General features: G+C 38.5%; 1 protein-coding gene and 1 long non-coding RNA gene across 3 annotated transcripts in view; one reads left to right on the forward strand and one right to left on the reverse strand.

Annotated features, from left to right (window-relative positions):
- The window catches only part of itga11a (integrin, alpha 11a), a 53510-nt gene that overhangs the window by 7950 nt on the left and 22553 nt on the right, over positions 1-23007 (reverse strand). For both annotated transcript variants that reach the window (XM_046033477.1, XM_046033478.1), the window contains exons 5-21: positions 22670-22784; positions 22413-22540; positions 21251-21399; positions 21025-21169; positions 20345-20510; positions 19817-19887; positions 16773-16917; positions 15668-15816; positions 12995-13138; positions 7050-7253; positions 6178-6308; positions 5845-6011; positions 3895-4034; positions 3223-3333; positions 3000-3085; positions 2644-2854; positions 2398-2496 (exon numbers count right to left, since the gene is read on the reverse strand). In XM_046033477.1, the coding sequence (XP_045889433.1) occupies positions 2398-2496; positions 2644-2854; positions 3000-3085; positions 3223-3333; positions 3895-4034; positions 5845-6011; positions 6178-6308; positions 7050-7253; positions 12995-13138; positions 15668-15816; positions 16773-16917; positions 19817-19887; positions 20345-20510; positions 21025-21169; positions 21251-21399; positions 22413-22540; positions 22670-22784 (2361 nt within the window). The remainder of the gene's footprint in view (positions 1-2397; positions 2497-2643; positions 2855-2999; positions 3086-3222; positions 3334-3894; positions 4035-5844; positions 6012-6177; positions 6309-7049; positions 7254-12994; positions 13139-15667; positions 15817-16772; positions 16918-19816; positions 19888-20344; positions 20511-21024; positions 21170-21250; positions 21400-22412; positions 22541-22669; positions 22785-23007) is intronic.
- Positions 14412-19810, forward strand: LOC123959434. Its single transcript, XR_006822296.1, has 3 exons — positions 14412-14480; positions 17226-17275; positions 19779-19810. It is a non-coding gene; the product is annotated as an uncharacterized LOC123959434 (long non-coding RNA).

Below are 23007 nucleotides of genomic sequence, written 5' to 3' on the forward strand. Positions count from 1 at the left end.
ATGGTTTACAGATAATCTGCTTGCTGTTTAATAGCTTTTAATTGCACTGAGAGATGTACTATCAATGTCATCCATATCAAAGTTAATTCAAACATCACCCTCTTAAAAATAAAACTTGATGCCATGCTGTAAAATACACTGGAAAATGCAGAGTCTCATAAATATCGTTGACATTACAATCCTGTGGAAAAGCATGGGAACAGCAAAACTGAATGTGAGAATCAGTAACAGATGAGAGAGTAGAAACTCCCACTATCTGTCACTCAGTCTCACCTGGTGCACCAGGCTAAAGCAGAGAATAAAAGCTCTTAATGGCTGAGGAGGAAGGTTCTGTTCTATGTACCCTGTTGTTAAGATGAACCTTGTCAGTGATGTAATGAAAACAAAATGAGATGCTAATTTAAAGTTTTACAGTGTATCGAGGAAGAAGGTATTGCTTGACTTATTTTTATGTCAGAATAAGGAACAGTTACTTTAACTTTTAGGAAAATGCAAAGTCACTTTCAGGACTCACATATGTTATGGCTTGTGTACCAGAAATTCTTGAAAGTCTATACTGTAGGTTTTCAGTTACACCAAAATGGTTTTTGTGCCAGTGACAGTGTGTCATCATGTGACCTAAGTACCTTAGGAACTTTGATCACATTATAAAAAGTGATCATATATATGACCAAAGTTAGGTAGAAGAAGGCCATGGGACACAGTCGAAAGCTAAAAAAGGAAATAACTAAAAAGTGAACCATGAATTTTATCACACAAAAAAGTCTATAGTTAAAGCAACAAACACATTCCCATTTGGCAGAATGTCACTCCAATAACCCATCAGACTTAAATACCAGTGTTATAACAATATTTAGCACACTGCAAGACAATTTGGCTTCCACTACTTTGTTGGTTAGGCACCTTATTATTTTGATATGGAAGCATGTTTCACCCCATAAATTTGGAGATTAGATAAAGGAGGCACTGGACTCTATCACATGGAAAAAAGTTAGCTACTCTACCAAGGGCTCTTGGTAATATTTTAACATTTAATCAAACTGGAAGCCCTTTTTGGATCACATAAAATCCTTGACACTGTTGCCTGGTGCTGAGGATGGCTGATCCCCTGAATGTCGTCAACCCCTTCCATAATGCTTTAATTAGTTAATTGAATTATTTAATTTATTTAATTCTTATTTATTATTATTCTCTATCTCTCTGTTTTTGAGTGAGGTCTTGGATTAGGTGTGTTGGTGTGCAATTAAATGGGGTTCTATGTTGTTCATTATAAATTATAAATGTTAGAAATGTATAAATAAACTTTTAAAATTTCACCGTAGGTGCATTGAATTACTTTCTTGATTTCTGTGGCTAAAGATAGTATATTTTTCTTTCTACTTTTATGAACAGTCCCTTCCTGCTTGGGGTATGATAACTTGAACTTTAAGGTTTAAGAGCATGTGACTGTCTGGGAAACTACACAAAGTATGAAGTTTCAACATCATAATGTGCTTTGTGGGGGCCATCCTCTATGCATAGTACTGTAAATAAATTTGAGTCAGTCAGTTCTTGGAGGATATAAATTAAGATAAGAGTGTTGATCTCAATCTAATTTGTGGTTTTGTTTTGGTAAGCCACGGAAAACCTTTTTTAAAATAATAGGAAAATGTTAGATGAAATCATATTTATATTACAGATGCTTCCTCCTCCCATTTGTTATAGTAACACAGTTAAATGCAGAAGGACATGTTTTAGTGTCGACACTTTAGTCTTTGATGTCAGACTATAGAAAGAAGGGATCTCACAAACAAGAACCAAACTGGGCTCCTTGGGTCGGCTTGTGGGTTTTACATTAACCAGAGCGGTCCGTCATGGTCATCTAAAGCCTGCAGCATGTGTTTTGGGCTCCTGTGGTCTAACATTGCCCACGTCAATATTTTTTCAGCCCCAGAGAAGCAGCATAATGTGGCCTGTGAGATTGCACTAACAGAGCTGTGGACACGTATCCAGAAATTTATTTCAGTTGGAAGTACAGGCATCTAAACAGATTTTTTATCATATTTGGGAATCAGTATAAAAATCCAATGTGAATTTTGGTTGGAAAGATCAACTTTTATATATGCTTTCCAGTGAGATAAATACAGAAATTATGATTTTCACCTAAAACATATGGCCTTCTTAAACTTAAAACACTCTAGAATCGGTGCTAAACTAATCTTTTGCTGTTTTCATATGAATACAACAGCAAATCAAACCCAGTTAAGTCTAGATGTTTTGTTAGTAGATTATCTAATGACACATATTAACCAGAGACACAACTCCCCAGTGACTCCCAAATGTTGGGCATTTTAAAAGATGTTGGTGGACTTTTAATCAATAAATAATTTCACCTGTTCAGAGTATGCTTTATCTCACCTGAATTTTGGCCCTCATGAACGGAGCACTGACATTGCAGATCTTCTCATTCCTCAGTTTGTCCTCAATGTAACACTCTATTTTGATGTCAGAGTTGTCCTGGATTAAAATGAACAATTTAGATTTTAATTACAATACTGGTATCTTAAATGCAGCATTTCTCTCATCTCATCTGACTCTCCTTACACAATTTAAGAAAATATGTTCTAATGAAACACATGAGTCTGGATGATGGTAATAATGTACCTTGACTATGAGGCTAGAGAAGCGAAGATTGGGTGTGTAGGTGATGTTTAGGCGAGCATTGTAGGCATTCTCTCCTTTGTTCTCCAATCGGACATCCACCACCATCCTCCTCCTGTTTCCCTCTAGAACTCGCAGAGATCCCTCTGTCCCTCCTTCACTTAGATGGCGGCAGAAAGCACCATGAGACTGTACAGGCTGCGCACAGAACTGACTAGAAGGCAGGGAGGGAGGGAAGAGGACGCAAAGTGAATTCGTAAGTAACAGAGCAGCCGAGGATGCCCTATATTTTAAAATAAAGTATGTATTCTTGTGTGTGTGCAAGAGTATGTGTATGTGATGAATATGTGTGTACCTACCTTCGAGTCATTAGGTCAGTCATACTCTGCAGTGCCAAGTCAGGTATGCAGCGATCATCCTCGTCACAGCCATTCCAGAAGGGCAGCTAGCCAAAGAGACAAGCTATTGTAAGTCAAAGAAAGTAGTAATCCTTTGCTTTCCTTATGTACTTTTCAATTGATTTATGGAAGGGCATATTAAGAACTGAACAATAAGAGGACAAGATGTCAGATTGCCTCTCACCTCAGTCCTCACAACAGTAGGCCAGCTGTCATCTAGAACTGGCCCGTGGTCCGGATCTTGTAGCCCCACTTGCACAGCAAACACTATGGGCCTTGCATAGTCTGTGGTCTCCTAATATAAAACATTAAGTTTAAAGATTAGCCTGTGGATTTACTCTATCATGTCACTTTATCTATGGCACTCAAATGTATTTTGCTTCCAAAAGGTTTACACACATGTACAAGATGCAGAAATGCTTATAATCTCATTTTAATGTGCAGTGTGTGTTGGTTTTGACCAATTTGGGAGACCAATATCAATCATAATATTTTAAGACTGAGGTAGCTGACTGAAGTATGTTTTTTTCTGAAATTCAGCATGTTAAAATTAGACTTTTTTATTTAATAAAAATAATTAAATTGAATTCAAAGAAGAAAAGCATACAAAACAGCATTTTATCTTTATGTGATATATGTTTGCAATATATATCTTTCAGCCATCTCACCTATTAAATTTTTGATTTGATTGAATGATGAGTAAAACACTTTGTAACTTTGTTGGTCTTCTGTAAATAACATCACAGAGTACGGTCTAGACCTGCTGTTCTATGAAAAGTGCTGTGAGATAACTGTCGTTGTGATTTGGCACTATATAAATAAAACTGAATTGAATTGAATTAATCATGGGCCTCACCATTACATGGAAGTAGATGTGTTCGCAGGTCTCTTCTCCTGCAAGGAGGGTCAGGTTTTGAGGCTGCAGCTTGTTGGGGTTGTCCAGGATAGCCCGGGGATTGAAACGTCTCTCCGCAATGGAGACATTAAATTTGAATTCTAGTGGGTCATAAGAAGATTTAAGAAATTACTCTTCTATGTGAAAATGTAAAAGATCCTATTCTATTTGTATTTGAATGTTTCCAAGTTTAACTGTTCTTTTTTTAGGGTGGTGCGGACTAATTGACATATGGCGTCAACAGGGTATGGTAAATGACATCACTGTAGCTGACCAATGCAATATTAGCTTGATTCTGAACATATGATGAATGTGTAACCAACATATACACGAATCCAAACCCCGCTACTTTCAGTACTGAGCCATTTCCAAGCCACATTGTTTGAGAGGCTTTCCATTTATTGCCTCGTGTTTTCATGGCATCAGGAAAAATCTACTAAGGCTGAACTTGTGCATGTGTTGTGTATGGGGTCAACTTGAGAATTAGAGGGCAGGAGACATCTTAATGCCTTTTGCAAAAAGATCTGGGCAGATAATGGTTATTAAATTGGAAGCTTTTATCCACTTTTCACAACCACAATTATCTGTACCCACTGTTTTAAAAACTTGTTGCTTTTTTGATGAAAGAAATGTTGATTTACAAAACAAAACTTCTAACTTTTTTTTTTGTTTTAAGAGTGTTTTGGCTACACAGCAACATTAATCATCAGTACATTTCCTCTAATCCCTAAAAAAGAACATCTAAAGAGCAGTTGGTTGAACCGTTTTGTTTAAAGACACCACTGTCACTCTATACTGTCAATAAATGTTTGCATAAATAAGATTAACTTGACTGGTACAAAAAAGAAAATTCCATTTCATGCAACAGACCACAGCGAACTCACAAACACCAGCACATCTGCCATGCATTACTAGCCAGACACGACAATGAGTGGAAAATTAAATAAACGTGTTCCACTGTATGCAACCATGGAAGACAAGATAACTCCCTCTGTTCTACCTCTACTCTGTTTTGCCACATCTGATAGATTTGATAAAGATGTCGGAGGGTCAAGAGGTTAACTCAGAACACACTGCCCTGTACCTCTGCTTCCTCCTCCCTGATACACAGTGAAACTGGACCCCGCCATCACATCTCTTAAAACAAATTGTGAGCAGAGAAAGCCTGAGGTTATGTGCAGGTGGGCTATAATCAGTGGCACACCCATCTGCAGGATTGAGTTGTCTAATGAGCTGTCACCACCAACAAACCATTAGAAAGAACACTCTTTTTTAAGCCGAATAAAACAGAGCTAAGCTTGTAGATGCATTCCAACCAGCGTTCACATAATAAAAAAGAAACATTTATACAGATATACCAGTTTTGCTGGCAGCTGCTTTAGCTTTGGCAGAGTCCAGCAGTGAGATCAGAATCTCTTACTGCTAGTAAAGAAACATTTTGCTTTGGCGCCACTCTGAATGGAAGTAGCCATCACAGTTTTTACAGGAAGCCCCATGCTGAAAAGTCTATTGGAGCCATCTCATGAAGGATATATATTTAGAGGGCTCAATGCCTTTTCTCACTTGAAACCAGACATGTTTCATCCTGTCACGTAACACAGTCCAAACAACAGCTGAATTATATAGCAACTACAGATCCAAACTACGAATTACTCAACTCAAGTGTACCGTAAAAATGGTCTGTTAATGGTTTGACAATATCATAAAATTAATGATGTTCCACATCAAAGAAATACATATTTTTTTTGTATTTTTTTATTGTATTGTATTATTTGTTCATTTATCTATAGAATTGATAGGATGTGCAGTAAGTTAAAGTATCTTCTTTGCTAATAGATGAAACAGGGTTTTAGGATTTACGAAACTTTACTGAGACGCTTCCACAGCAGTGGATTATTTTTGCTGGCTTACCAATTTCCTGTGTGGGAGGAATGGCTGTCCTGGCAGTGATGTTGAAACATACAATGGCTGACATACAGGTCACATCTTTGCCACCTCTCTGACAGTCCTTCACAAAGATGTTGATCTTACTGGGCTCAAACCTGACAGTGGTATATATCCGGACAACACTCTGTGACCTATAAGGGCATAAAGATGTTACAGATGAAAGCAAGTCCTAAACTTTGAAACTCAAGAAAATTACTATATATGATGATTATTTCTCAAGGCATACATAAAACTCCAACATGTTGCTGTATTTTATATTTTTGACAACAGTATTATTTTTCTGGGTGAAATACTAACCAAAGGAGAACAGCAGCACCAAGGGAACCTACTGCCAGATCCACTGAACCATCATTGTTCATGTCCATTGTGCCATGAATACTGCGGCCAAAGTACTGCAGGCCAGGAGCCAAGTCTGCTGCTGCAATCCTCTGAAAAACAGAGAGAGGAAGAAATCTGAGCAAACATTATAACGACAAACACGGTTTACAATGTTATGATAAACACATTATTAGAGCAGTCATATGTGCAATTAAACTGCACAGCTAAAGAAACTGCACATTTAGGAATTTACTTAAGAATAACAATGTTTACTTCATCACATCAAAATAGTATTTCTTAAAAAATACAGTGTTGCTATTCTCTCAGTGGTACTGTAAGCTCATCTCACTTATCATTACCAAAGAGCCAAAAGGATTGCGTACATTAGTTCAACTTAATTTTTAGAACAAAAGTTTTTGTGCCTTTTCTAGGGCTTATGGTGTATGTTTTTTGTTAGATTGTCTAGTGTGCTCTGTAGCCTTAGTGTGCCAGTCTTTTGTTCAAGTCACCTGCTTGTCTGTGACTATTGCCTGTTTTTGCCTGCCCTCTTGCCCCTTGTCTGGTTTAGTTTGCAGATTGTTTATGACTGACCTCGGCCTTGATTTTGAACCAAGTAAATGGCTAAAGAAATCTGGGTATGGATCTGTTACAAGTATAGAATGACACTTACTTTTAGCAAGTGTCTGCAAATGGATTAATTTTAATTAAACTGTAAATCAGTGGCTATTTGGAAGGTGGTTAATCAAATGAAGAACAAATGATCAGCAGTAAAATGTATGTGTTAATATGTAGACAAAAATAGACAAATATATTGCCATTGTGTTTAACTGTACGTTTGGCACATCTCCTACCTGTTTGTATTTGCGTAGTATTCTGTTGTGATGGCTAAAGAAAACATAAATGGCTCCTTTGTGGTCATCTTCCAGTGGGGCTCCCACCACCAAGTCATTGAAGCTATCACCATTCAGATCAGGGACAGGAGCGAGCGATGAGCCAAAGCGAGCATTCTGGCCACCATTATGGATTTCTAATGCCCCTTCAAGGATGAAGCGATTCTGAAGGAAGAAAGGGAAATATAATGAAGCTTGTGTCTTACTATATTCTATATATATTTTTGGTCAGATCTTGCATGCATGCTCAAAAATATATTTGATACAATATATATAGTATGTTACACAAAGCATCCTAGTCTTGCTACTATCAGACTGTATTTGTTTTCTCTTTGGCAGAAGTATCGATGTTCATAAATAGACATTAGCTTTGTGGGGAGTCCCAGAGCGGGAGATCAGGCTGCTTAATCTAAAAAAATTAACTGCAACAAACACGGTCAGAGAACAAAAACATTTTTAAGCCAAAAGATCAAAAAAAAAACTACCATGTCTGTTAGCGTAAGTAACTGAACTAAGTGCTGCATCAGGAGAACTACAAGTTGGTATTTTGTCAACTTGTGTGTTAATGTTTTGGCTTATATACCAATACTGTAGGTTATCATAAAATTGTACTCACACATTCTGTTTCACACAATTGCTCAATTAGAAACTCTTTCATACCAAAAATTTTTTTTATTTTAAAATAATGTCCTGTGTTTTGTTTAATACCCAGATGTATTTCTTTGGTTTCATTCGGTTGGTCTCTGTTGTATTTGTGTGTACTATCTCTGGCGCGTTATGCTTATGCTTACAGTATATGGTATGATATATAGGTATTGGCTAGTGTTTTGGAAAATTGGTCCAAAACTAAACCAGCTGGGATGGGGGATGAAGGGATGCTGGGATGAGGGATGAAGGGATGAGGGAAGCAGGGAAGAGAGGATGGAGGGAACAGAAGATGAGCGGATGTGTGTAGGGATGAATTGATGAAGGGAAGGGAAAGGGAGGGTGGGTCGAGCGATCTGAAACCGTGTGCTGTTGAGCGAGTGCTGTTGAGCGTGGATCGTTGTCTGTCTTGCGTCGAGCAATCAGAAACAAGTGGGGCAGGCTGAGAGGTATAAGTAGCCTGACACGTGATTGGAGGTGTGGTTGAAGCGTGGCCCCGCTCCCGAAACTAAGTTAACAAGTTAACTTCATTTCTGTTAAGACCCTAATGTTCCACAGCTTGCATTTACCTCTGCCAGATCAATAATGGAACTCACAGCCTGAGAACCCCTCATTGCATCAATAATACTAGCAGATAGTAGTGTGTGTCTAATGTCAAAAATACAGAATTATCCGTTAAGGGGTTAACATTTATAGAACTAGATTTCTCCAGAAAATCACACTCAGCACGACAACACCTTGATACATAACAGAAATGTGACACACATGCAGAGACAACACACAGAAAGCCTTTACAGTATGAATACATACACAAATACAGGACAAAAGCTGTATTTGAAACAGACGCATAAGCAAAAAGGACATTTTTCAAAATATCACATACCTTACTGTATGTAAGTCAAAGAAAGTCCCACTGTATGTTCTTTTTAGTGGGCAGATCTATGCCTTCTGGCAGAGTTCAGTTTTTCAGTCATATGCTGATCTGTTCTTTAAATGATCTGTGCTCTATTTATATCTCATACCAAGACCAAGGACAAGATTGTTGCCCTCTCTCCAGCTGGGTTTGTTGTTTCAATTATCTCTAAACCATCTTTAGTCAACTAATCATATTGTAATTTATTGTTCAGGAAAAAGTAATAAACAAGACCTCTATCCAATCAAAGGAAAGATAAAGTCTGGATCAGCGTCTGTGTTTTCCACATAATCCTTTGATTCTGCCTTTTTGAACTCAATATCTTAAACATCTGGCGACAAAAAAGTGAGGAATTTTACCCCTGATTCACAAAGAACTAAAGAATGCCATAGCATTAGTATATTTATTTGAAATTCTATTCTTAGAAAGTGTAAAGTCACATGGAAAAGATTCATGTCTTTGAAAGCCACTACCCGACTGGACCATTTTTCAAAGAAAGCATTATGACAAAATGGAGCCAAATACTTCAATCCATCAGTAGTCGTGCATATCATTGCTCCACTTGGCTTCCCACTTCATAATATAATTTAGGGTAGGCAGATGACACATGAGATAACTTGTTTTTTCAGTTGAATAAATGGGAAGGGAGTTGATTTAGCAAGGGCTTTTACTTCTTGGCCACCTGATGTGTGCATGCGTGACAAAGTAGGAGATTGATAGAGAAATGGGGAATTTATTCAGTGCCGTTTATTTTTTTATTTAAAACATATGGTTTGTGAGGAAGCCATGAAGGGCCACGACCAGTTTGCAGTGGCCCAGGAGTAAGTTTAAAGTGCAACTTATTTTATGTTAAAATGGGACCGATCATTCCACTGCTACGCAGACGATACGCAACTACCTATCCTTCCCGCCAGGCGATCCCACCGTATTTCACGGACTGTCTATCGGACATATCTGCATGGATGAAGGCTTGCCACCTTCAACTAAACCTCTCTAAGACTGAATTCTTGGTCATTCCAGCCAAGCAATCTATCCACCATAACATCAAACTACAAATTGACTCCGCAACCATCACTCTACGCAACTACGTAACTTAAGTAACACAACTGCTTTAAAAACACAAGTTACAGAACTTCGTCAAAAAAAGGGAAATGAACGCCTGTCTCCTGGGTGAAAATTGGCTAACTCACTATCCTTCCACCCAACACACTATTTTCTGAATATTTATTATATGTGACCCTCTGTCAAATTTTTGTGTTGTACGGCCACTAGGGTAAAAAGTAAGCGTAAACGTGAGTCGTAATTCTGTGTGGGTAAAAGGACCTATGTGGTTGTTTTTCTGTGGATGACAGGCTCGATGAGGTGTATCCTTCTAATGCAGTGTTAAAATGAATCAAACTTTGGGAAAATATAAGCGTCTATAGCCACGTTAGCGGCTCTGTAAGGCTGTTTGCTCAGTGGTGTTTTGAGCTAAATGCTAACATCAGCATACTAACATACAATAATAATATTAAACCAGCTATAACTACTTGGCCGCTTGGAGGCAGCAGAAACGAGATGTAACCATGACATTGACATATTGTCATCATATATGTTTATATGGCAAACTTGTTAGTAAACAGTTGCCTATAAACATCCAGGTGATACAGAGCAACAGTCCAATATTCCCTCTCAACCATCAAAAAGGAAACACGACTGTTTCACTGCTAAATACTCCTTTATTTTCACCAGCTAGTTGCTAACTGTGTTTGTCTGTTGGTGCTGGGCAGGTAACGTCCACTGGGTTTTAGATCCTTTTTGATTAAAATACCTGCTGCTGCGGCAGAAAACAATGCTATTAGAGCATAAGAGCGTGACAACAGTTGTGGGCCAGGGCCCCGTTTCAGAAAGCAGGTTCAACAAACTCTGAGTGTAAACCTGAACTCTGGGTTGACAAACTCTGAGCTGTCAAACTCAGTGTTTAGAATTAGTTCAGTCAACTCTGAGTATGTTGAACCTGCTGGAAGCGCGTGCGTGGGGATGAAAAAAAGCCATCATCAATGGAGCTCCAATACTACGATTCACCATGGCAACAGGTAAATAAAGGCAGAGCCTCCATTTTAATCGGGTGTAGCTAGAAATATGAATGCGTGCCAACGCGGGCCATGATTGGCTCTAAAACGCCGGAGTGGAGGAAGGATCCATTACATTTTATACAGCGTTGCTCATTCATCATTTACCAGGCTCGAATTTCCTTAATGAATGATAAAGTGCTGGGATTCTCCTACAGCCTGTTATTCATTTTAAATAGCTACAGGCCTGTTTATTCAGCTGTAACCTGATGGGACTAAATGCCGGTGGCAATAACTGAAGATGAAAATATTAATCGAACAGATTAGACATAGTTTAGGCTACTCATGGACCAGTGATTGTAAAGTGACAGTCCGACTCAGTAGGCCTATGCCTATTAATGATTTTTTTTGCAGTGGAAAATGTGTCTAGGTTCAAACTGACTGTGAAGTTTTAGACGTCTATGGTACATAGCCTAAATAAAATCTTGATCATTTCGTATTTTATGAAATGCTGTCAAAACACATTGAGACTATCAGCAAATAATGAAAAACTCACTTTTAAACTACATTTATTTGTTTCAGCGGCACCACCAAAGGTTACTGTTCATTGATCAGTTTTATACACATTAGTTTTAACAGTATACTGCAGCACTGTAGCGCACGTGCAAGTGTTTTTGTGCAACTGTTGACAACCTGCCTTAATGTCCACAGAGTCACTGAATTATAAAGGACAGTGTGGCTTATAGATTTTATTCTGTGCTGACGATAAATTTTCGATGTCCAAAGATAACTGTCTGTCCATACATCGATGACAGATTGATCATAAAACCTGTCACGTTCAAGATCATGTTTGGGTAAAAAAAAACTAACCTATTTAACCTGATTTCGATGTTTCTAAAAATGCAATTGCGTTCATATATGTGCTTTGATATCGACAGTCTGAATGAGGAAATGTCAGACGGCCGCTTCAGGCTCCGCAGGAGGGGAGGAGTCAGAAAGAAACTCAGCATTAGTTTAAGTAAACCTCCACCCGAGCAGGTTAAGTTCACAGGGTAAATTGCAGGGGTAACAGACCTAGAGTTTATCTGATCTAGCTCTCCGAAACCGAAAACCCAGAGTTTCCGTCATCTCGGGCTCAACTTACTCAGAGTTTTCTCTAAACCTGCTTTCTGAAACAGGGCCCAGGAAAACTAAAACAATGAGCTAAAAGAGACTAGAGACTATAAAGTTCCATAGAGCAGAGGGGAACTGCAGACTTGGAAGATACAGTAATTCTATGCATTTGAGCAACACCTTTTACATACAAGAGTCATGTGCTCCATTGTTGATATTATAATACTGATCATAGTCACTGCAAATCAAATGATTGCAAAGATTTTTAAATAAACTGAGGGAAAATTCTGTTCAAGTGAGGTGCCAGCTCACAGTCAGATAAATAAATCTCTTTTTTTGTAGAGATATTTTATGACCAACTGACCAGAATAGCCATTGCTGAAGCCAAACTACTAGCATGGATAACAATTTAGAGTCCCATATATGCACAGTGCACCTTTTCTTAAGTAAATTATGCAGAATCACATTGTGAATGTGTAATATTCAAAGTGACACATTTTTGAACCAGGGTATCTAACCTCAAATAGTTTTCCAGAACAATATTACTGTGCAGCATCTACAGCAACACCTGAATCAACCACATCATGATTATTAATTGCCATGAACATGTGGCAGTGCTGTCCTGATGATGACAGACATTTTTAAAGAATGATTTCTTTCTGTTTCGTGTTTTGTTTTTTGACTGTTAAACTTGGCCTGCCACCTGTGATGTGGTTTGGGCCACAATATATATTTAAATACCTCCTCTATGTCTGTTCATTGGATTCAAAACAGCTGAAGACATTTATTATTCCAATGAGCAAGACAGACCTGGAACACAGTGAAATGTCCTTCTTGCTTTCAAATGGTTTGCTGGAAATTGATTTAGAAGGGGCAGAATACTTTCCTGTTGAGTTTCTTTGACACATCTAATAAAGTGTGCAAACTGGCAGGGCAAAATTCTCTCATTTGATCTCCACGCTTAATCTGCCTGCAGCAAGTCAGTGTGTTAACTGTAGAGCTGGAATGCAACAGAGTCTGGTGCGGTGTGTGTTACTGGACACTTCTGGTGAAGTGTGTAAATTACTTGGAGTGTCTGGAGTTTGAACAGGTGTTTGACCCGATTCTAGGTTGCTTAATCCAAAACTGATTAATCCCTGTATGTGTCCTGACTCTCTGTATTTGTTTATAGAGTTTATACCCACCAGCTCTGTCACTCTGTAGATATAGACCTTCCCCTTCTCCAAGCCTCCACTGAAGAACATGGGTGCTGCCACCAAAAGGTTGTCGGTTATACCATCTCCATCAATATCCACAGGCGCAATCTCACTGCCGTAGTAGGAGCCAATCTGAAAAAGACGTGTATTTGTCATACTAAGAGCTTTATTATTTATCAGTTTGACACCTTTAAAAACAACCATTAATTTCAAATACCCTGACATTCTTGGCTTCTTCTGTACTGTTTGCTGAAACACATCCTGTTTGGGTTTACTGATGATTTGGAGTGGCTTATGAACTTGAATATAGTATACAAATGGGGTCCTGTGTTGTGTCTAAGCAAGTGGTCAGAGTCCTGATGCCTTTCTAAATGCTTAGACTGTGAGAGCTTTGCAAAGAGAAACTCAGTCACTGAAGTGGATGGAACATCATCTATTGGTTTTCAGATTAGAAACATCTGCCTATAAAAATCTATTTTCTCAAGAATTGTGAGATCAAGAACGTTTTCTGCAAAAACATATGCTGTTCTGGATGAGCTGTTGCTGACAAGGTACAATGTAAGCTGCTGCAGGATCACTTCAAGCTTGCAGCCTGTGAAGTGTTGCCAGTTATGAGTGTAGCGGTCATTAAGCCACAGAGCCACATCCCCTTGAAATAATGAGCATTTTTAAACTTAACTCAGAGAGTGGGATTAAATCCCAACAGATTTGATGTACGCACAAATTTCTTAAATTAAAATAACTAAACAACAATAATAATTTAAAGTACTAAATCAAACATAAACTGTATTGTAATAGAAATTACACAACTTCACATACAGTGAATTTGCCCATGTCAACTTGAATCAGTGCAGTTTATTATGTTTATGTCATTTGGACCATATAAGTGGAGCAAAGTCATTTTATTGATCTTAAATTTCAAAATGAATATCAAGCCTTCTGGCTATCTGCCTTTTTCACTGAAAAATACTGCATGTCATGATAATTTTATGTCTTATTTTATATGTTCATGAATTTGAATACTTTGAATGCTTTCCAAAGTTAAATATACAGGATGCACTGGGTACCAGAAAGTCATCAACAGAGAGAAAGAGGAGCTCTGTCCCCAAATCTGACTGAAGTTGTGTGCTACACTACCTGTTGTGATCCTGGTTTTTAAGTTACATTATGTAAGATCATGAAGAGATGTTACCGGAGGATGTTTTTCTTAAAAAATTTTGTAACTGTCTACCATGTAAATTAAGTAGCTAGCCAGCAAATCCATGTAGTGGCATAAATTAATCTGTATGTGATGGTGAAATACATGGTTCTAGAAGCTTGTTGGTAGCTGTAGATGGCAAGCTAACCGCTAATATGGTAGCCAGTTGGGAATATGCTAGTGCTAGTCAGTAACAATAGCTCTCTGAGCTTGTTAGCTGTTTACTTCCCTCTGGCATTTTGTTCTCAGGACTATAAATAATTTCATTCCATAAAGGTGAATTAATCAGGACGGTAAGTTCACACAGTTTATATAAAGGTTCAGTGTGTAATATTTAGGAGGATCTATTGACAGAAATGCAATATAATATCCATAGCTATGTTTTCAGTGGTGTATAAAGACCTTACATATTGAACCATTATGTTTTTATTACCTTAGAATGAGCCATTTATATCTACATACACCGCGGGTCCTCTTACATGGATGTTGCCATGTTGCACCGCCATTTTTCTACAGTAGCCCAAATGGACAAACAGCTCTACAAAGTGTGTTTTGTCACAACGTTGAATACGTACAACGAAGAAGAAAAAAAAGAAGAAGGAGTAACATTAGTAGTAGTAGTAGGAGTAGTAGTCTACTGGTGTATAAGAATTGAGAAGAGAAGTGTAATTTGGACAAATGCAGGCTCACATGTATTATTTAGTACAAGAGCAGACTGAGTGTGTTAGCCACTGTAGCTTTTCCTTCGTGCTTGGAAAGGGAGGTGTGTGCAGTGACTGACGGTGCATTCATGTGGTGTCGGAATAATCAGAATATTTTTTTCCTCCTTCAATCTTTACTGCAAAAATAAAAATAAAGTGTACTTGGGACACAAAGAAGTATAAAGAACTTTGATTCATGCAAAATCATGTATTGTACATACATATTTTGCAAACATGTCATTTTTAATATGGTTATAATGGTTAGTTTGCTGTCTATGTAGAGTAAATTAGATGTCTGTGTGTTGTTTATACGCTCTGATAATGCTAATCCAACATATCTTTGTAGTAGCATCCATATTGATTTCACATTTCGACTAAAGAGCACATGAACACACACTACAGTCGGAAGAACGACTTCACAACTCGGTAAATGGGACCATCCGAGGAGCACACGAATGCACCGTGAGTCACTGGTTGCAATTCGCAACCCTCACCACTATATGCCACTAAAACTTACACACTAAACATTTAAAAGACATGGTTATACCATTGACTCCGGTCTCACAACTGCATAAAACCATTCTTCTTTTGTGAACCAGTTGATCAGTGTCAAAGTTCATTAACATAGAACAAGTAGAACACAAAAAAAATGTTTTATGATATTCCTGGTTGCACTGCGGCATTTTTCTAAAGCAGACATGAGTACTACATCAGTGTGCAGCTGGCCTACAGCTAGTAGGTAAGTGCTGGATGCCAAAATACCTGCTGGCCTTTGAGGGAGTGCAGGATGGTGAGGTTGCCCGAGTTCTTCAGAGTAAAGATGATGACCTTGCCAGTGTGGTTAAATCGTGGAGCTCCTGCTACGAGTAAACGACCATTTCTGGCTGACACCACAGAGGTCACAGTATAACCTGGTTATGTAAAACAAATACAAATTAATTCTGCCTCTGAAGCAACAACTCCTTGAAGAAAGTAGATTTAGAGACTGGTCTTACCCACTCTCATCAAAGTAACCCATGTAGGATATTGCTTGTAATTTTAGTAATGATCTATTTTATACTCTTTTCTTCCTTCTTTTCTTCTATTGAATGGATCTGTAAATTAAGTAAAGCGATTGCTTGATAGTGCAATTATAATAAAAACCCTAGGAACTACGCTTTCTTCCACTGTTTGAGTGTGATTGGGCCTGACCTTTAGATTGGATTTCATAGCAGTGATCTGCGTGACTCAAGGAAAAATTGTAAATGTTGCAATTTGAGGAGTGAGCTGCATGCAGTAATGCAGAACTGGATGTTCTGGTTTCTCAGGTTTCTCGGATTTCTTCTTCTATTTCTTCTATTTCAACTTTTCCCACTTAAGATTCCATTTACTCCTCGTATACTTTTCCACCTTCATCTCTCATCTTCATGCCCCTTTTTTCCCAGCTTTAACTTTCTCCCTGCCTGTCCAAAATTATGCTTCCACCTCTTATTACTATTGAGAATGGCTTCCATTGGCAGCCCAGTGGATAGGCTCAGAGACAAACCACTGATGGTAAAAGCAGAGGTCTGTGGTGGTGGAGTGAGATGGGGTTGGATATGATGGGAAGCACTGGAGCAATGGGTAGACTTTTATAAAGATCGGTTGCAGCTAACAGAGTTGGTGTTAAACCACAGGTCAAGACGATGTAAACATAAATAAAGGCTGGTGACCATGGGAGTTAATGGGTAGAACCATGATTATTATAATAATATAATAAATTATATAATAACATTATAAATATAATTATACAAATATAATTATTATAATATAATAACAACATTGTATTCTATTGTTGAGTTAATTTAATAAGATTTTTTGTACTTTATAGTTCTTTAGTGTTACTCACCCAAGTAGGCACCATGGTTTTTTAACTCTTCGGGGAACTCCTGTGTGTAGGAAGACTTGGGAGGGACCACCTTCCCTTGTCGTGTTTCTTTCAGCACTGCTCCGTTCCAATCATAAGCCCCAACAGCACCCACCAGAATCCCATCCTGTAGGGGAGGTGCAGTATTGTTCAGCATTTTTAACAGTAGAGGGATACAGAATGATCTTGTTGTACTGCCTGTGTTGCACATGCACACAACGTGGTAATTGCAGTATACAATGTGGATACACTCAGTGCGACCACCATTTTGGAGCACAGTCTGTGTGTTTCGGTCAGATTAATGATGATGTGACTCAACTTGTGGTGAATTGTAATCTTGGTAAGAGTGATAAACACTGCACTACATTTTTGGACTACTTTAACATGACATGAACAAAATCTAATTTATTTATCCCTCTTTTCTCTCTCACACAGTTCATCAGATCACTTTTATGTAGATGTTGCTACAACAAGAGCATGTTGAGGTACAGTATGTAGAAATGGTCCATCAAAGGTGAGTGAAGGAATTAACAGAATTTTATTGAGTGTCCTACCAGGATTTTAGAACTTGTTTGGAAGACATCAATATTTGCAGTGAACAGCTTCCAGCTCACAAATCAGTCCAGATGATGATACAAGGTTTTTTTCCTGGATCCCCATGTAAGGAAGGTCTCTTTTTTTAAATTGTGCCAATTATCTCCATCAACTTGCTATCCTTTATGTCTAAAAGATACTTTAGACATAAAGTATACTAAAAGATCACAACATTTCCAGTACAAATGCCAGTAAAAAAAGCATGTTGATGCTGGTTTTCTCCCAGATCACATACTGGACACATCTGTCTTTCTTCTTCTATAGCAGCATACCAGCTCATTTCAAAATGAAGAGGCACTGCACTACCGCTAATCTGAGCACAAATTCACCTTTAATATGAAGACCATAAAAAAACATATTTAATTACACAATATGTATACAGCTTTGATTTACTCCAGATCTCATTTGCTTAATCATGTTTTACATTGTGAATAATTTCCCCCCTTTGAGATACAATATCAGTCTTCTCCAGCTTGAAATGATCTTCAAATCTATATTTACAACACATATCATCCAAGTTCCTTATCCAGGGCCCATTTATTTGTTTATTCTGTTATTTTCCATATTCAGTAACCTTTTTTCATAGCCACAACAAACTTTCCACCGAAACTCACAGGGATCCCACCCCATAGCTCCAGTTATTGCTAAAGTTGGAACATATCTATAAACAGGTTTTGCAAAAAAGCTATATGTGAGATGAACTTGAGGTCTGCTCATCGGTACTGTACATAAGACTTCTTTTCTCCAGACAGTTTCAAAAACTACTGATGGTACCGAATTCATGATAAATTAACAGCTACTTCATCCAGTCACAAAAGCTACAGATGAATGTTTTCATACAATCATAAACCACAGTGTGCAAAGAAAGCAATAGAATTTGCTTAAAAGTCCATTATCAAATGACTCCTAAGTCTTGATCAGTGTGTATTTTTAACCTGTCATTCAGCAAAGGAAATAAACGAGCAGGTGCAGTTAGCTACAGACACAAGGAGGGATAGAGGAGGGATTTTCTATCTTCCATGGCTCGTTACACTTTGTATCACTGACACTGTAATTACAGGGTTCCGCTACTTAATGAGCTCAGTTTTTTTCTTGCTGTACACAATATGCAGACAACACATTTTCCAGTGTTAGTACAAATGCTGGAAGGATTAGATTCCTTCCTAAAAGATGGAATTGTGTGCTCACCACGCTTGCACAACGTCACTCTCTGACAGTAGTGTTATACCAATGTGGTTATGTGTTTTGGTCAAAATGGTCTCCATGGCAAATGATTGAAACCCCAAACCATTTCAACCTTATAAACTAGTGACCTATTTCTACTGCAGTTGCACGTACACGTACGTGCTATGATTAGGATATCAACTCTTTATTGTTCTAGAGTTGTGGTTCAGCATAAACATACAAAAGTGTATAGATGATATATACACACATACCAACTAAACAAACAAGTATCATATATTCTGCATATGGTAAATACAGGATAAAATGTTACAAATACGCTGTAAAATGTACAATTTTGCAAACACAGGGGCCTTGAGATGATTTTTCAGCATTGTTTAGTTACAGTTAATGAAACAAACAACAGACGAAGAAACTGCTATGTGTGCAGATGCATTAAAAGTCTGGATAGTATATGACATAAGCAGCCTTCAGAGTTGGCACATATCATATTCAGCAGAACCATCTGGGCTTTCAGGACGTTTTTCTAATTTAAAGCCCCGACATTCTTTCCAATGAGTTATCCTACTCTCAACACTCAGGTTGGTGTTGTCGAGCATCTCTGGAATCTGGCTTCGTGGACAGAATTTCCAGCCATTCTTGCCACCCAGCTGCAAATTCTGCTATATATTTGTTTTTCATCATAAATGGGATATTTTTATTTCTCCCTTGACAAATCAGACTGTGAAGTGGACTGGAAAATCAAAGCAGTTGCATCAGCAAATGTCTGGACAGAGCCCGAAAGAGAGGAGTGAAAATCAATTAAATGGTATGAACAGCAGGTACAGTAGAGGAGATGTGTCTTATCTCCTTCTTCCAGCTATGTCACCCTCAAAGCCAGAACACCTGCTCTTAGATACACTCATAAACCTCTAGCTAAAGTAAAAGGAAAAAACGACCCATTCTGCAGCAGAACTGTCTCAATCTTGTCCCAGCTTCTCACTAATATGTTTCCCTGGAGAACAAGTGGTGTCTTATTACCCTTCACTGCATGGCTGAAGTGGAAAAAGGCCTGTCTCATGTCAGGGGCTCCTAAATCAGGAAGACCTAAACCTCTGGGGCCACACAGCAGGCACCTCAGGGGGGACTGGAAAGTGATAAATGGGAGGTTATGGGGAGGAGTTATGATTCGCCAGAAATTAAGACAATGTGTGTTGCTCTACATGTTGACAGATGATTTGAGACGACGTGGAAGCAGATGTCAGACTCACCTCAACGTTGTGTGCGGAAAATCCAGCCTGAGACATCTGGAGGCCAAACGCTGTCCCATTCTTACTGGTTCCTGTGTAAACAATTCAGCCGTTTACAGTTTTGAACCACTGCAGCAGAAAAAGAATTTAAGCTGCCAACCACAATCAGAAGCTAAGAAGAGCCATTGCATGGAAGTCTCAGTGTGAACATTTCACATATAAAAGATCTAAGAAATATTTTTCAGGGACATGTCTGATAAATCTCTTACCACTATAAATGGTTTAGTCTAAAAGATCAGAAAAAATAAAAAAAATGACCATCACAATTTCCCATAGCCCAAGGTGACATATTGAAATTGCTTATTTAATCCAACAAACAATCCAAAATCAAATGTATTTGATTAATTTAGTTGTTTTGCTTGTTGAAGACAAATGCAATTCTAGTTATTTCAATTCAATTGCATTTTAATGCACAAGTTGCTTTGGACAAAAGTGTCTGCCAAAAGAATGTAATATAATAATGTAGTCCTTATGAATTCCTTGCAAAACCTTCCAAACTGAAGATGCGTTCTCCAAGTGCATCCACAATATCCTTCAGCGCTGATTCATCTGTCACATTAAAGAAGTGTTTGTCATCTGGGTCGCTGGCAATGTACTTGATTTCATTGAGGAAGGCCTCAGGATTGATTCCTCTGCGGTTGTAGTAGCCGAGGACCTTTAAAGATAAGGTTAAACAATCTGTTAGTGTATTCATGAAGTGTTTGAGTGTCCACCAATTTACTGAATCTGTCACATTTTAATAGCTCTGTAAAAGGGAAACATTAGAACTCTTTTCAGATGGTTTTAGAAGATTTAGGATTTCTACACCAATGCCAGTGCTGTCATCAATTCCAGTTGGTTATCAGAGTTTTTGCTCTGATGCCCGTACCCAGCTAAGGTGTGCAGTATCCGCAGTGGTGCAAAGCAAATAACCATGTGGTTTGGAGAAGATCATTTACACCTTGAAATATACTTCCACTGAGCTTGTGTTTGGAGGTCTTGGAGCTGGAGTGTTTTGAATCTTAACTCAGCTCCTGAGTGACCTGCTTTTAACTCAGTGAGGTTACCTCATTAATGTTTGTCGTGTTTTATTGATGCACTGGAAAGTTTTTAGCCATCAGAAAACTAAGTTAAAACTCATAAAGAGTAAGCCATCTAAGCCAGGTGAATAATAGATCTAGCAGACTTACAGCAATGGCATAACGGGTGATGCCGTCCTTTTCACTGTCCTCGATGGCTTGCTGGAGATCTGCACTGTCATGTGACTCTCCATCTGTTATCACTATCATCACCTTTTTGGCACCGCGCCGACCTCCTTGTTTGAAAGCTTGTGAGCTGTGAGAACATGTTTGACATATTGCAGAATGTAGGAGTAGTGAAGTAGTGCTGCTTATTTGTACAATAGAGATACTGTACCGTGCTATATTAATGCCAAGAGCTGTGTTAGTCTCTTCTCCACCCCGCTGGTTGATACTGCGTGCTCTTTTCACTACTTCCTCAACAGATTTGTAGTCGCTGAGTTTGAATTCATGGACCACCTTCTCGCCATACTGAACGACTCCAACCTGTCAAAAGACAAACAACAATGGTCAATCAATTAAGTTCTGTCTTAGTCTTGCAGTTAACTACAGTAATAATTAAATACCAAATTATCTTGGCACAGTAGTATGAAAACAAAACATGTACAACAGGACAATAAACCTGAAACGGAATTTGCAAAAGTGAAGAAAAGGATTTTGTATAAATTTAGTCTGGTATTTAAAGTTATCCATTAAGGAACATTATCAATATACCCAATATTCATCTGCCCTGTACAGTGAAAACTGCAATTCATCCGTGAAGAGAACATCTCTTCAAAGTGTCAGATGCCATCAAATGTGAGCATTTCCCCACTCAAGTCGGTTACGACGACGAACTGCAGTCAGGTCGAGACTCCGATGAGGACAACGAGCATGCAGATGAGCTTCCCTGAGACGGTTCCTGACAGTTTGTGCAGAAATTCTTTGGTTATGTAAACCGATTGTTGCAGCAGCTGTCCGGGTGGCTGGTCTCAATCTTGGAAGTGAAGATGCTGGATGTAGAGGTGCTGGACTGGTGCGGTTAGATGTACTGCCAAATTCTCTGAAACGCCTTTGGAGTCGGCTTATGGTAGAGAAATAAACATTCAATTCATGGGCACCAGCTCTGGTGGACATTCCTGTAGTCAGTACGCCAATTGCACGCTCCCTCAAAACTTGCGACATCTGTGGCATTGTGCTGTGTGATGGAACTGCACATGTTCGAGTGGCCTTTTATTGTGGCCAGCCTAAGGCACGCCTGTGCAATACCCATGCTGTCTGATCACCATCTGATATGGCCCACCTGGTTGGTGGATGGATTATCTTGGCAAAGGAGAAGTGCTCACTAACACAGATTTTGACAGATTTGTGAACAATATTTGAGAGAAATAGGCCTTTTGTGTACATAAAGAAAGTCTTTGAGTTCAGCTCATGATGAATGGGGGCAAAAACAAAACTGTTGAGTTTATTATTTTGTTCAGTGTGTATTGTCTTCTTTTATTACTTCCTTTCTTACACACCTGTATTTGACCTGGTCCAATATAGAACTTCTGAAGAATGTTGATGAGAAAAGCCTGCACTTCATACCAGGGGTAGATGGAGTTTGATCCATCCAGAACAATCACTATATCCATATAGGTCTCACATCCTGAAAAACATTTAAAAATGAGACTTAATCATGGGTGCACACATGGAGAAAACAGATGTTCATAAATGAGGAAATAATCCCCTGCTGTGACTAAGAATTGTCCATATTGAACAGAAAAGATAGGTTTACTCTGAAAGGCAGGCGCAATCGTTCTGGAGAACTTGAAGCTCGCATTGACTCTGGAGCATATGCCAGTGCTGTAGTAAGAGCTGCCACACTCATAGGACCATAACGGCCCACAGGCCTGAAACACAAAGAAAGCATTTATATAAGCAACATTATCGACCTTAGCATAATACAAAAAGTTAAGTTTGTGCTCTCTTCTTTAGGGGGAGTGGCAGTAAGACAACCGTGTAATTAAAAAACAATTGAAATTTTCTTTTCCTCTTTTCCATTTTTATGAAATGTGTTCTTACTTACTCAGAAAGTTCTGCAGCAACACACCATTAATGTATGTTATATCTCAA

This window comes from Micropterus dolomieu, linkage group LG20, assembly GCF_021292245.1.
Source record: "Micropterus dolomieu isolate WLL.071019.BEF.003 ecotype Adirondacks linkage group LG20, ASM2129224v1, whole genome shotgun sequence".
NCBI lineage: Eukaryota > Metazoa > Chordata > Actinopteri > Centrarchiformes > Centrarchidae > Micropterus > Micropterus dolomieu.